At 41.2% G+C, this 15125-nt stretch overlaps 2 protein-coding genes across 2 annotated transcripts in view; both read left to right on the top strand.

Moving 5' to 3' along the window:
• The first annotated feature begins 1023 nt into the window (after nt 1-1023).
• ISY1 (ISY1 splicing factor homolog (S. cerevisiae)) lies at nt 1024-12823 on the top strand. Its single transcript, XM_009322010.1, has 10 exons — nt 1024-1071; nt 1218-1307; nt 3075-3140; nt 3921-3963; nt 4131-4243; nt 4966-5083; nt 5978-6100; nt 8596-8705; nt 9832-9918; nt 11425-12823. Exons 1-10 carry the CDS (start codon nt 1024-1026, stop codon nt 11530-11532), a joined length of 906 nt encoding a protein of 301 aa, XP_009320285.1. The 3' UTR covers nt 11533-12823.
• A 466-nt stretch (nt 12824-13289) lies between these two features.
• Nucleotides 13290-15125, top strand: part of LOC103915225 (cat eye syndrome critical region protein 5 homolog) — a 14268-nt gene continuing 12432 nt past the window's right edge. The window contains exons 1-2 of the mRNA XM_009322009.1: nt 13290-13366; nt 14958-15019. Of these exons, the coding sequence (XP_009320284.1) occupies nt 13290-13366; nt 14958-15019 (139 nt within the window). The remainder of the gene's footprint in view (nt 13367-14957; nt 15020-15125) is intronic.

The following is a 15125-nucleotide window of genomic DNA, read 5'->3' as shown; positions in this document are numbered from 1 at the left end:
ACCCCCTGAGCGGGCACTTCGGTACAAGCACCGCTTGCTTTGGCCTCAGAGCAGAGACCTGCGGGCTCCTGCGGTCAACCCGCGTCATCGCGAGCGGCTTCTGAAGCAGCTCGATCGCGCTCGTGCGTTACGCCGTCCCGCGCGTCTGAGACTCCGGCTGTGTCCGGCGCCAGAGACATCTGTGCCGTGGCTCACGCCCACAGAGCCACGCTTTGCCCAGCGGGACTGACTGTTCAGCCTTTACCCGCGTCATCGCGAGCGGCTTCTGAAGCAGCTCGATCGCGCTCGTGCGTTACGCCGTCCCGCGCGTCTGAGACTCCGGCTGTGTCCGGCGCCAGAGACATCTGTGCCGTGGCTCACGCCCACAGAGCCACGCTTTGCCCAGCGGGACTGACTGTTCAGCCTTTTTTAAAGCTCTGGGAGTTCAGTGATGCTCTTCGGTACTTAGTTGCAGGTGTTACGCTGGTCTGGAGGCGGAGGGAGTAGGAGGGATACAAAGCACCTGTACGCAGCGTGCCTGGTGGTGTGGAGCGTGCGTAGCTGTGCTGGGTGGTGCTACGCTAACCAGCGCAGGAGAGAAGCTGGAGCAAGGGCTGGAGGAGAAACATGGTGAAACGTGTTCTAATGGCCCGTTATGGTTTCAGGCAGTTCCCATTTTTGGGACAGAGATGGCAGGCTGGATAGGAACCTGTCAGCATTGGTTTAAGTATAATTCTTCTTGCTTGGGAGTGGCTTGGTCTAAACCAGTGGTTTTCAATGTATTTATTTTTGTATTGTCTCTCCTGAGTACTTTTCAAAAAGGTTTACAGACCACATATTTAGAACTACTAGATTAGAGGCTCTTCAGTATATTTGTCTCACGTTTGTTCTTTTTCCTAAAATACTTTCCGAGCTTGTAATAGTAACTCAGAGAGAGGCTGAAGAGACTAGAGCTGTCTGATGCCTTGCCAGGTGCTCTCTTACGGTGATCCCATCCAGCGCATCTGGGACACTGGATTGGGGGGTGTGATTTTCATTCGGGAAATGCCTCTTAACAGCAGGTGGAGCGTAGATAATTGGCTTAGATGCAGGGTATAGGTATGCTGTTAAAGATTTTAAAAGAATGGATGTTTTAAATGAATGAAATCAATGAGTATGTTCAAGCCTTTGTTTTCTACAGACTGTAATTAAGTCCGTAATAAACATCCGGAGCAAAACTCGTTCCTGTTGGAATGTAGATTTGTAAAAGTAAATCTGCTTCCTTTCTTTTCTTTAGGACGGCCTTGGCAAGATTTCGGCAAGCTCAGCTTGAGGAAGGAAAAGTTAAGGTATGATGTAAAAAAAATAAAGCTTTGTTAGCTCTAATCAAGAGTGGAACGCAAGCCACGTACAGAGCTGCGTGACAGCTGTCAGGAAGGTCGTATGCCAGATACAGGTATCCTATAGGAGGCTGACATTAGTATCTGGAAAGCAGCAGAGGTAGGGACTGTATTTCACAGTGACACAAAACAGAAACGGTAACTAGAACTTTCTTAACTAAATAACCTGTTCACAAATCTACGTATATGTATGTTTCAGGGGTATGTTGGCTTGGCTGCCGAGAAGAAAGGGCGAACTGAACGTCATTTAATTTTTTGATGTAATGTGGGTAGAATATGTAATAGTTTGGAAAAAAACCAAAACAAAACAACAAACTACAATAATGCTATAAATAGAGGCAGCATGCTGGGCAGAAAATGAAAATTACTTTTGAGACTGAAGTTGTTTCCTCCTGCAACTACTTATGCAAATTGATGCACATACACTTACTTTTACTGACCGTAATAACAAGGTTTGTTTGGATTTCTTCCCAGAAGAGTAGAGAAAATCTCATAATCTTGTTCATTGGTAATATTCTGACAAAACAGTAACCACAAAACAGAGGGCCTTCAAGATCATTGTGAACTTGAGGCTTGCACGAGACATAACACTGGCATGTTATTAACCCAACACATGATAGCTGTGCATCTGTTCATAATTGTCTTTACTGTCATGCAGCTTTTTTTTTTGATTGGTGTAAGATTGACAAAAAAATGGACTTAGCGACTTTGTCATTTAAGAAAACCCACCAGTGTAACGAAAGAAATAGCACCCCTAAACCCACACAGAACCTTAGAGACTGATTCTCAACTATCTCTGGATATTCCTGTACATTTTTCACTGAATCATAACTCAAGTTGCAAGAATATTTATGTGGGGATCAGAGTGTTCTCAGTAACTTTTTTTGGACAGGCTTATCATTTTTAATTTTGGGCAACTGATGAAGGAATTTTGGAAACTAACTGAGGTGTCTTATGTTTTCACCTTAAGACACGAGTGCGAGCAATATGAAACACTAAAGTGGAAAATAACAGTTTGGGGAAACTGTAGTGGAAAAGATTCCGTGAACAACAGCCGGAGAATAAGATGGAATAGAGTTTCCGGTATATTATGTGAAGGAAGGCTTTTTAATATATAAAAGGTAGAGCTGTGGAAGTACTGTAGGGCAAGGGACAAAATAACTGCACACAGAGTCCTAGAGCTAAGATGAAGTATTAGTTTGTGTAAGCAAGTCAATGGAATGTGAAGAAGGTTGGGGAAAAAGGTGTTTTGGATGAACTGGAGTTGGGAGAGTACAAAACAAAATCATCTTGGAAAAAAATTGCAGTATTTAGGTAGTAGCAATTAGGAAAGAAAGGCCTAAACTTAATAGCTACTTGGAAAACAGTGGATTTTATTTAGGTGCTAGTATATTGAAAATGATGTTGTAATTCACCTGACCTAAATGGAACATTATTTGTATCAGAGAGGATTGTGTGGTCATTTGAAAAAAACAGGTGACAGATTTCGTTTTGAATAAAGTGGATTTAAGTAGATTGTTATATTCTGTGGTAGTTTAATTTGGCAGGGCTATAAATCGTCATTGTTTTCCACTTAATAAAAATTGGTGGGAGCAGAAGGCACTGGAGCTTGGTAGCATAGTTTGGGATTAATCAAGCAAAAAAGTTTGCATGAAATGCTGTAAATACATTGATGCTAGGTTAAAACTTCATGGTGTGTGGCTTTCTGTCAAACAGGAACGAAGACCTTTCCTTGCATCAGAGTGTAATGAATTGCCTAAAGCTGAGAAATGGAGGCGACAGGTAATGTCAAGCTATAGATTTTTCCAATTCTATAGTAGGTAGAATGTTAGCACTTCCTATTTAGACAGCCTGCTTACAAATTTTTTTCAGACTTCAGTATGCTGACAGTTAAATCGCAGAATAATTTAGATGGGGAGATCATATAGTTCACCATGGTGTTCAAAGCAGGTCCTACCACATCAAGTTGCTCAGGGCCATGTCCAACTGAGTTTTGAGTATCTTCAGGGATCTGGATCCCACAACTTTTTGGGGCCCCTGTTCTGGTGTTTGATTACCTTCTCAATGATTTCCCCCGCCCCTCCTTGAATTTAATCAGAATTTCCCCCATTCCAACTTGTTTGTTGCTTCTTGTCCTATTGTCACGCACCTCTCAAAACAGCCTGGCTCTGTCTTCTCTATACCCTCCACTAGGTAGTTGAAGACAGCGAGAGGTTATTCCCTTTTCATCTTCTCTTAAGGCGGATCAAACCCAGTTCTCTCTCAGCCTTTCTTTGTACTTCATGTGCTCCTGCCCTCCTCACATGTACAGCTGTAAAAATGTTTCCTTGTTTTTTAAGCTTCTGAGGTACTATATTTGTGTCTGAATAAAATCTGTGTTGACATTTGAAATTGATAGGCTCAGGTCCATTTTGTAGATCAAAAAGCCAACTTAGAAGTTGGATCTTTCTAGGGTTGTTTTTGGCCTCTTCTAGCCTTGGTTGGTTTTTTTTTTGTTTGGGGTTTTTTGTTTGTTTGTATTTATTTTTTAAGAAATTCACTTCTGTGTTCTTATTTAACTAGATCATTGGGGAAATTTCCAAGAAAGTGGCACAGATTCAAAATGGTAAGATTTTTCTAATTACATTTTATTTCTTTGAATCTCCAGTCCTAAGCAGTTACAGTAAAAATCACATTTCATGTGAACTATACTGTTTCTATTGCATAAATTCTGACATTACTCTGGTGCTTCTAGTAAGCTGCCTAATATATTGCCTTTTTCCCCTCTAACAGCTGGATTAGGTGAATTCAGAATTCGGGACCTGAATGATGAAATAAACAAACTTCTGAGGGAGAAAGGACACTGGGAATTCAGAATAAAGGAGCTAGGAGGTCCTGATTATGCTGTAAGTGTAGATTATTAACAAGCTACATGGTTGTTCTGCTTACAAGTAAAGTGACTAATGAGAAAAATCTGTGCAACATTTAGTTAACCATGTATTGCTTGGCTAACACTTATTAGAGAGGAGCTTTATTCAGCCCCTAAAAATGTTAGTTCGTGTTAGAAGAAATATTTGTTTCCATGATGAGCAATCAGACTTTTAGTTTGGAACACTGGTTCAAGGATTCTTGCCTTCCTATTGAGAGTTTGCAGCAATGGTCTGATTTTACCCATCAGTAGGTGTTGGTTTTCTATATTGTACTCTACCAGTCTGTAGAAGAGTTTTCACTTGGCTCACCTAGTTACTGCTGAAAATGAAACAATGACACTAGCTCTCACTTGCCAAAATGTCAAAAGTATGCCTATCGTCAGATTTGGCAGTGCTTGTTTATCTGATACCTGAATATACTAGTACAGAGAATAAGACAGGTTTAGATATTTTGTGACGGTTAATCCAGTATGGGTGCTCTGTGGTTTGCGTGGTCATTTTAAAGGTGTGATTTGTAGTAAAAATAGACAACCTGTATAAAAATGAGCTACGAAGGTGTTTTACTTGTGGGGTAGTTTGAACTGGTATAGCATATCTCCTTTCTCAATCCTTTAATCTATTAAGAAGCCCAGGAAAACAGGAAATATAAAATGCAAGAGGAGTAAAATTTTAAACAATGAACTCGGTTTATTTTCCAGCGGATTGGACCGAAAATGTTAGATCATGAAGGGAAAGAAGTTCCAGGAAACAGAGGTTACAAATATTTTGGAGCTGCAAAGGATTTACCAGGAGTTAGAGAACTTTTTGAAAAGGAACGTAAGTAAATAGCAACTCTTACCAGACATGAATCTACATAGTAGTATATCTTGAGTAAAATGTCTGCTGCAGTATGTGGGGAATGCTAGTAACAGCATATTCTGGCCCATGTCTTAGATCAGCTACATGAAACGCTGAACACTAGTAATGAATTAAATGCTATTTGTTTGGGCAAAGAACGCCTTTGGCTGTTTGCAATTAAAGAAACGTAGAAAAGAGTAAAGTCTGTTTTCTACGGGGAGTTCCAAATGGTAAGGGCTGATGTTCTACAGAAACTTTCCAGCATAACAGGTTAACTTTATTGATAAGTCCTAAATACTACTCTGAATTCAGAATTAAACAAAAAAAAAAAGGAAGTTGGCTTGAACATAATTTTAGAGGCAGGGATCGACTTTCATAATAGGAAAAACTAAATGTAAGTGGATAAGACTTTATATATTGATTTGTCATAGAATGAGCGGGAATTACTTGGACCTGAAAGTGAGGCAGGCCTACTGAATCAGCTCTTTCTTACTTGCCATCTGCAAAGAAAAATTATGGAAAGTACTACATGATCTGGGGGAGCTTGGGACAGTTTTTTAGTTCCTTTCATATAGTAGTCTTGCTCAGTACCAGGACTCCAGTACAGGGGGAAAAACAACCGCATGCATGACAGTGTAGAATTGCCACAGGGTGGGAACTGTGCAATATGAAGCATCGGGTCATGTATTCAAACTGTTTTGTGCAGGCCAGAGTAAAACACCAGTAGTCCTGATACTGACAGCAGTTCAGATCATGCATTGGTTATGAGCTTAAGCGAGGTAGCTGTAGTTGCCCTGAGGTTGATAGGAACTGGGAATGCACAGCAAGCTATCAAGATGGACCTGGATGAATGACAGTTGTGTCGTCTTTCAGCCCTCCCACCACCTCGAAAAACTCGAGCTGAGCTTATGAAAGCCATTGATGCAGAATACTATGGCTACAGGGATGAAGATGATGGTATTCTGGAGCCACTGGAACAGGAACATGAAAGGAAAGGTAGGTGAGATTCAAAACCTGCATAAATCAGTCCAGGAAGGGGTGATGATGGACTCTGAAGTTAACTTTTTTCCCTGCGAGTGTTGTCTTGTGCTTAGCTGTCAGATTTCATCTGTCACATAGGTATCCAAATCACTATTGTGTAAGGCATTTCAGGGGTGAGGGAGTGTGCTTTAGAGTTTGCTTTCACCTTTAGTACTGTTAATGATTTAATATTGTCAGCCAGTGATTTGCTATTGAAGCAAAATCTCCTTTCCTCCCCCCCCTTTTTTTCATGCTTAAGAATGTAAGAGTAGGTTGCAGCAGGGAGATCTGTGGAACTCAAGTGGTTATCTCCCTCCCTTGTGAAAACTGACCATGCCATCTGTTTCCTGTCTCACCTAATTATTTATCCATAAGCATAGCTGTTCGGTTTTCTTGGAGATTAGAGGGGACCTTCTGGAAGCCCTGAAGTCTAGGTGGCCTATGTTAATTTATCTACGTCATCTATCTCAGAACTTCAACACGTTTGTGAATCTTTTTTCCTTTGAAACCCATACTTTCCCAATAGATAATATTTATCCATGTGTCTGCTCACTTAGTTCTCTGGTTTTGTTTCTACTGACTTGTCTGGAAAAGACATCAGGATTATGAGTCTAATTCCTGAAACCCTCTTTAAAATTCAGCACTGTGTGCCATCTTCTGGTATTTGTGTAGCTTTAAGCAAGAGGCCACCCACCAGCTTTAAGAGCTCAACTGTTTTCCAAATAGTTTTTTCAGTGCTTCTGGTGAACATTGTCTGATCCTGGCAATTCGTTGCTGTTTGCATTGTGTGTTTGTTTTATAATCTCCTCTTCTGAAGCTTCAACTGCAGGCAGATCTCAGTGCTCTGTAGGAAATGTCCTGGTATAGGAACCCTTGGCAGGCTTTTCCACAAAACTCAGCAGATAAGACAGTCAGTTTTTGCTTGAATGGTGCTTCTTTTTGTATACAATTATCTCTCTGGAATTAGAGAGAAAAACTTTAGAAGAAACTGCAGGAGGTGACTTGTTAAACGCTTATAAGTTGTTGAGCTTGTCACTGTTATCAATACTTAGTATCTCTTGGTGTGGTCATCCACTTCTTGATATTTATTCCTTCTCCATGGGTGAGATCTTCATAGTATTGTGAGTTGGAGATCATGCCTTGTCGGTTAGATTATAGGACAGGGAGGAAGAGGGGAATAAAGGAAGTATTTCACTTATCTGTGTTCTGCAGCATAGCTTGGAGCCTTAAAACAAGTCAGCGTTAGCTGGCTGGCCCACGATAGCATAAGAAGGGAAGTTGTGTGGTGCGGCGTTCCGGGAAAGGCATCCCACTCTCTGTTCATCTTGCACACCTTGCTAACTGCAGGCAGGAGAGGTAGCTCATCTGGATTCATATGGTTATTTGAGAAAATTATCATCTTTTCATGCCACTTGAAATAAGGCTAGAGATGCTAACAGAACCAATAAGTGTACTATTAATGAACAATAAATGTACTATTAATGCACAATAGCTAAGATTCCCTTAGGGTCACTTGTTGTCTAGGCTCTTGTAGTTTTTACCTTATCAGAAGAATTAAATTGTTGTGAAGCAAAGTATTGAAAAAAACTTCTTAGTTTGGGGCACCTTTTCTGTTATGAAACCACGTAAAAATGCAGCTGTGTGCCACTAGTTAGTTAGATTTTGCTTTCTCAGGGAGAGTATTTTAATGTTTAATCTTTGAGAGCTGGGGGGAATGACTGCTGGATTCCATAGTTGTAAGCATTTCATACTGCCTAGTTGCATTAATCTTGCAGCTCCCTAGGATTTTTATGTGCTGGTGATGTCACTGATTAAGCTGCTTAAAACTTGTTTTAGTGCTCTTACTAGCGCTCTGCTGTGTAGTAGAGATAGAGCAGCCTAACAGCTCCTAGCTAGCAGCGAGTTGCAGAATTGGAATCATGCTACAAAATAAGAGAAATACACTACGAGATGAAAAGAAAGACACTTACGTGGGTGGTCACTCTAAGGAGCATAATCATGTTTAATTACATGGTGATCAACACTCCTATAGCTGTTGACATGCTACAGAGCTGTAAGAGCCACTTAGCCTGCACATGTGACCCGCCATTACTCAGTTGAGAAAGTAGGTTGATATTTATCCATGACATTTAGAGTCTAAAATGTACCCAAATTAAGGCATTAGCAAGTACCACACTTCCACAATGCTAGCATTGGGTTTTGATTGGACTACATTGATATATAGCTATATAGATAATTACTACTAGTTATTAGATACTACATCAAGGTTCTACAGTAAGTATGTGTTACCTATGTAGAGGATTTAAGCAAGAAGTTTAAGTCTGTTGGAAAAGCTTTGGGAACAGGAGACAAATCAAGGGAGCTTAACTTCAGTTGCTGCAGAACTGCTGTCGAGGAAACTGGGGCTACAGTTGGACCATGCTGGTTTAACTTGCTCTCAGATACACTTGCCATTTTCCTTTGCTAACCAGTTATAGCAGAAGCAGTGGAAAAATGGAAAATGGAGAGAGAAGCACGACTTGCAAGAGGTGAGGAGGAGGAGGAGGAAGAAGTAAATATCTATGCTGTCAACGATGATGAGGTATGTGATGGCTAAGGTGATGTAACATTTTGTGTGTCTTCTACGCTGCCCTCTTGGAAGTAGAGTTATTTTGCCGAGAACCTGTCTGCTGCTGCGTTCTGCCCTCTCTGCCGAACTTACTGTACAATTGTCCCTGTTCAGTAAAAATCGGTAGTAGATGAGTACGCTTGGTCCAAGTTTAGAGCGTGATGAAAGCTGGCAGCTAGGGAAGAGTTTGTACTTGAGTGAGAAACGGCTAACAGCTGAGGCCTTGTTGTGATTTAACTGTCACTGCCTGGAATGCTGGTATCTGTAAAGTAGTGTGTTGTTAACTGAACACTGATCAGTCTTGCTTCTAAGCACAATCTGCGTCGGTAACAGCACAAGTAGTTTTCTGTACAGTATGATTCCATACTGCCAATGTGTAGCAAAACCAAGGGTTGCCAGGGTCTTGTTCATAGCTGAATCCTGATACAGCAGGGTTTTGCTCATGCTGCAGTCGCTGCTGTGACATGGTTCTTGCCTCTTTCTTCTCCCTGCCCCCAACGCCAGGAAGGGAAGTGAGGGATGTTGCCGCTGCCCTCCAAGATAAGGGGTACTGGAAACTGGTTCTTATTTTGCAGTACCTAAGTGGGTTTATCACAAGAATAAAAAGGAGATAGTCCATGAGGTAAAACTGGTGGTTCCTTCAGTACCCTGTTTTATTTGTATTATCTCATGATTCATAAGCCCAGCTCTCAGGTGTGAGAACGAAGCAGTACAGAGCTATACAGGGAAGCGGTACGTATTATTTTTAAAGCACTTGCTTTCTTCTTGGTTAGCTGGCTCCTCTTTTGTTTATAGCTTTGCTATGGAAGCCAGAGAGATACGGAAGAGGAGGGAATATAGCTTTACATTCATGCTCATCCCACAGCAGATGAAAAGCCATATGAAGAATGAAAGCAGTAATTCTGAAAATGTCAAGGAGCAGGATCTGAATGTGATGCCTGTCATATTCCTTTGTTGTTTGGTCCTACTCGCCTACTTCTGGTGTTTGTAGTGTTGATCATGCTCTATCTGGTTCCTTCTGGCAAACTAAGTAAAAAAGGTGTTTTTGATGACCCCTTTGGAAAGTAAACTTGATGTGGCTTAATTTTTTTTTTTTTAGTCCGATGAGGAAGGTGGCAAGGAAAAAGAAGGTGAAGAAGGCCAACAGAAATTTATTGCACATGTTCCAGTGCCATCTCAGCAGGAGGTAAGACATAATAAAATTAAGTTGCAGAGATGCACTGTGGCTATTGCAAGATAGAGATCTTGACTTGTGGCGGGTCATCAGTAAAAATGTCTTCGATTTGTTATTTCTGTGACTTGACTCTGCAGCTGTTTAATCCTCTTGCAAATGCTGTGGAACTGGCCAGCATTATGGTACCACTGCTATAACCCTTTTCATCTGCGAATTTCCAAAACCTTCATAAGTATTACATAAATTAGAAAGTGTTGTGATGTTATGATCAAGATAACCCTGATTGCCTACTATATCTTTACTGTGCTTTTCTGCTGACGGTCTAACTTTTTTTTAATTTAATGGGATGATTTCTGAATTGCAGGGTTTGCTCTCGTAAGTTTTCTAAAATTATTTTGGTGGCATAACCTTGAATTGATGATTATATTTTGAAACTGCTCTAGGGTATATATTACCTTAACAGTGACAGGTTGTCTGAAATATAATTCAGGCAAGAAGGTTCTGGAGTTACGTATCTTTTGATAGGTACGCCTTTACATCACACAGATACCATGTGGTGGTTTGTCCCCTGCTGTCATCTTGTCAGATAACAATGCCGTATTCTGCTGTGAAGTCATGATCCTGCACATTCAACAAAATATACATGTAATGGCTTGTCAAAACTGTAGGGGAGAAACAACGATTAAAAACATTGCTCTCTGGCCGATGATACTCTCTTAATGAAGAGAGCATAACTGAGAGTCAAAACTGGCTTTCTAATACATAACAACCGATTTACATAGCAATCTTTTCTAATTGGACAGCAGTCAGGGTAATCTTTTCACTTCTAGTGGCAAATCACTCCATACCTTATGCCTATGGGATTATGCCTTCTAGATTCTAAATTACAAAAAGCTGAAGTTCAGAACACTTATTTTTGAGAGATGCTCTGTGCTGTTTGGACAAATATAAAATTATTACTGCGATTAAAACAAGTCTTGCAGGTTGCTATTCTTTAAAGTATAAAGATCTTTAAAGATCTTTAAAGTACACGCTTGTTAAAGAATCATGTATTGCTGGCACTTCTAGACAGAATCTAGGTAAGAGGTTCATAGCCGTTGCAAATGTGAAAGGCACACTCACTAAACTGTTATTTCAAGGGTGTGGACTAGTGTGGCATAACTCCACTTGTTCTCCATTGGTAAAGCTATATCCGAGACAATTGTTTGAAACAAAATTCAAGTGACTGTACTGAGAGTTAAAATAAAATTGCAGCTAACGTCCTAATTAAAAAGGGTAGGAGCATAGATCTGAAATGGAGGCATCTGTTTTACTGCTTCTTTCGAATTCTGTGAGCTTCAGTTGAGTATTGAAAAGATACTCCTGACTCATCTTAATTCAACTACTTTTACACTAGTACATGCCTCTAACTTTCGCAGCCTATTTCCTGCATTTTTCTTCCTCCTGTCTTAATAGCTAAGCATGCTAGGTTTCGGCATCTCAATTAAGCTGAATGTCATCCTATTTTTATACTTGCAGATTGAGGAAGCTCTTGTACGGAGGAAGAAGATGGAGCTTCTTCAGAAGTATGCCAGTGAAACCCTCATGGCACAGAGTGAAGAAGCAAAAACACTTCTAGGATTGTAGCATTGCACCAGTGTGTCCCGGTTTTTATGTGATCCATCTTAAAGCAACAGGTTCATATATTCTGGTAGCAATCACTTTTAGCTCTGAAAGTCCCTTTGGATGTTAAGAGTAAACTGATGAAGTTACAGTGTATTCTGTAGAAGGAAAACCATCATTTTGGTTTATCCACTCAGATGACTTGCACTTCAGTGCTGAAAAAGATCAAACCTAGGTTAACTTGTCTCTACATCTTCAACAACTGTCTTCAATCCTTTCACGTTGTAAAATGGTCTGTGCAGTGGTGCCTCTTAACAGATAGAACCGCAAACCCAGTGACTCCTTAAATCCTGAAGGAAAACTGACTGACGTTACTGCCATTCTGTCTCCTGTATCCTGACTGTAAGTGTGTGCATCTTTCTCACGTTGATTTGTGCTGACCTGAGTCCAGAACTAACCTGGTCTATTACACCTGGTTAGTTTACCAGAATAGCTTAAAACCTGTTTAGAGATACCTTGATGGCAGATGTTATGAGTGACTTTGAAGTTGATGTGGTTCTTTATATAACACATGCAATATGTCTAAAAACTGTTACCCTTTTTGTGGTTTGTAACCATGCCTGGGTGAATTGCTTAAATGCTGGATATTTCAGCAACTATTGTAAATAATTCCAACTTTGCAATACCTTGTTCAAATATTTTTTTATAACACTTGTTTACAACCTGATGTCTTGTTTCATTCTCGCTCAAAGGATTGTGTTGTTTCCCTAATCGTAGCCAAAGAATGGGATCATAAACAGCCATCCATGTAGGGATTTGAAGCTGTGCATCCCTTACTGCTCTTAGCTTGTGTATCCTGTGACAAGAGGCAGATTACAGCCTGTTTAGAGTCTTACGGGTGACTAACATCATTATACAGGTCTGAACAAATGAAATCTTAAATTGGACATCTGCAGCCATGGAATAGAAGTGCTATATAAGGAATATAGTATTTAACAACCAAGTAACCGTGTCTGGGACTATCTAGAGTTTCTAGATGCTTTTAGTATTCAGCTCTGTCTGTTGTAAATAATGCACTCCAGAACAATCAAAGCTCTAAATTATAGAGGCAAGCTTTGTCTTATTTGATGTAGATGATTAAACACAAAAGCCTTGAAAAAGTGGGAAGCATAGCTGCGAAATTCAGATCTTAATAATAAATCAAAACTCAAGTATTTGATAGCAAGCAGACAACTAACAGTACAAACACATTCCTCTCTCTTCCTGTTAGCAGCGTAGCTTTCTCTGCTTTGTAATAAAGCAGCAAACGAGTGTGTTTATGACTCGTAATAATTTGTGTGCTCTGAGTTGCAAGCACCTATCCAGAGTTGGTTTTAGTTTTTGCTGCTGCCCCTTGAGTGGTTTCTGTTCTTGGGTTTAGAGAAGGTCATGTGCTTTTATCCACATGCTGTTTGTATCGCTGTAGAAGACAACACTTTCTCAGAGAAATCCCTGGCCACCAAGAATAAAAAAATAGGCTCCTTTCATGTTGGGTGTGCTAACAGGTTTATGGTCTAGCAGTACTGCATCAGACTAGTGTACTTCACCTGTGGAAAAGATTAGTATGTGGAGGGAAAGGCTTTGTTGCCTGGTACTAAGCCACTAACTGACTTCTTGGAGCTTAAGAAATTGGCAGGCAGTCTATTAAGTCCTTACCACGCTTCAGGAGTGTTGGTCACCAAACCATAGTACGACTGGGGCAGGGGGGGATGCGACACCAACAAAAAAACTGGAGCAGCGAAATGGGCTTGCCAAAAAGGCGTTTAGAGTTAAAGCTCTGTCGTGAACAGCCGCTTGCCAACCATGCTTCTGCTAGGCTGTATGTTTTTTCTTTTTTTTCTTTTTTTTGTTTTGTTAAGTACAACAACTGTTTTTCTTCTAGGGGAACAGTGCTTGGAAGAAGAATGCCAGTCTTACTATAGATTTGCTAAACTATATGCTGGAGATAACCAAACTAGATTTAGGGGGGGGGGGAACCCAGCTAGTTTTTTATGGCCTGATACAGTCTTGGAGTTTGATAATACCAATGGTTGATCCCTTCTGTCACTATATGACTCTCTAACATAGAAGACAGAAAACAGAAGGGTAAAGACGGATGAGGGACAGAGTGATAATGACAGAAGGCATTAAAAAAACCCACAACCCAACACGGAAAGAATGAGAGAAAATCAAGACAGCATAGTAACTGCATTCATGTTCAAAGGAGTAGCTACCAGCCCTGAGCAAGACCAATATAATGAGGTAAATAGAGAAGTCTTTAAGGCAGTGCTGATCTCTGCTGACCAACACAGAAATGGAATAAATGCACAAAAATGCAATATGGAACTGTGCAATGCAAACTGTGGCTGCTCCTTGAACCCGCTGTACTAAATACTCACTCTGAAGCTCTGAGTGCGAAGCACTTTTAAGCTGAATGCTCTTTTTGGCTGCATCTGAGCCAACAAATTGCAGAATAATTGTTTGCCATCAGTGGCCTATAGCAAAATGCCTATGTTCTGCTTGCTGTGCAGGCTGTTAAATTGCTGGTGGAGTTAGGGCTGGGAAGCTTCTGTAGCCAAAGCCAGGAAACTGATCTTGTAGTTTGTCCTAGAGAATGAAAGGGTGCGTAGGCTCTGCATTGACTCTTACTTGGAGTGTGCGGCTGTACTTAGGCACGTGTGTGCTGTCAGCCTTATAGCTCATGCCATCCGTATAATGTTTCAGCCTTGAATATGTCTAGGTTATAAAATAAATGTCATTTTATACATGCTAACGTGTAGCTTGTTCTTGTCTGCCTTGGAGTTCTGCGCTGTGCATGATCCTGGCTTGAGCTTTGAGGGGATAAGCTCCCTAACTGTTCTGTTCTCTGCATCGATTTTGGCTTGCTGTTGTGTTTTGGAAATGCATTCCATTCTGTTTCATTTAATGCCAGCCACATAAGTGGTACAGATTGAAAGGCACCTTCTTCCATCTTTGTCTTGGTGAGCGCAGTCGCTGGAGGATCAATTTCTCCTTGGAGTCAGAGAGAGGGTGGTGAGGAGTATTTGCTGGGAGTACTAGGAAGTAAGTGGATTTACCTAATCTGTATGAGCAGATGAGCAAGATAAACAGACGTGGCTTGCAGAGTATCCATTAACTAATGATATCCAATTAGCTAATGATATTTTGTGTGTGTTTTCTCACTTTCAAGTCTAGTTGCTGGGAAATGCCTTTGCAACACAGATCCCACATCTAAGATACCACTGTGTTTGTGCACGTACATGATGTGCTTTTTTCTAAAAAGCACTGATTCCTGAAGAACCAGAACGGATGTCAGGTTTGTTACTAAAGAAAAATTTAGCTGTTTCCTCGGTAGAAATTTTGTGCTGCTCCCTTTTCCTTTGCTGCCAAGGCGGTACCGCCTCCTGACGCGTTTGAGGAGGGTCAGGCAGAGCTCTCCGGGCGGCTCTGGGGCTTGCTGCCGGTCCTCGGCCCCCTCGCGCAGCGGGGCTGGGAGCCGAGGCCTCGGCTGCTCCGCGGGCGTTCGCCGGGTACCGCGGCGGGAAACGGTGGCACGAACCCCGGCTGCGCCCCTGGCAGCAGAACGCGCTCCGGCTTTC

Source organism: Pygoscelis adeliae, unplaced genomic scaffold, assembly GCF_000699105.1.
Source record: "Pygoscelis adeliae isolate BGI_AS28 unplaced genomic scaffold, ASM69910v1 Scaffold304, whole genome shotgun sequence".
NCBI classification, from domain to species: Eukaryota; Metazoa; Chordata; class Aves; order Sphenisciformes; family Spheniscidae; genus Pygoscelis; species Pygoscelis adeliae.
The sequence above is the reverse complement of the archived record's forward strand: the minus strand, read 5'-3'. Positions and strand labels throughout refer to the sequence as shown.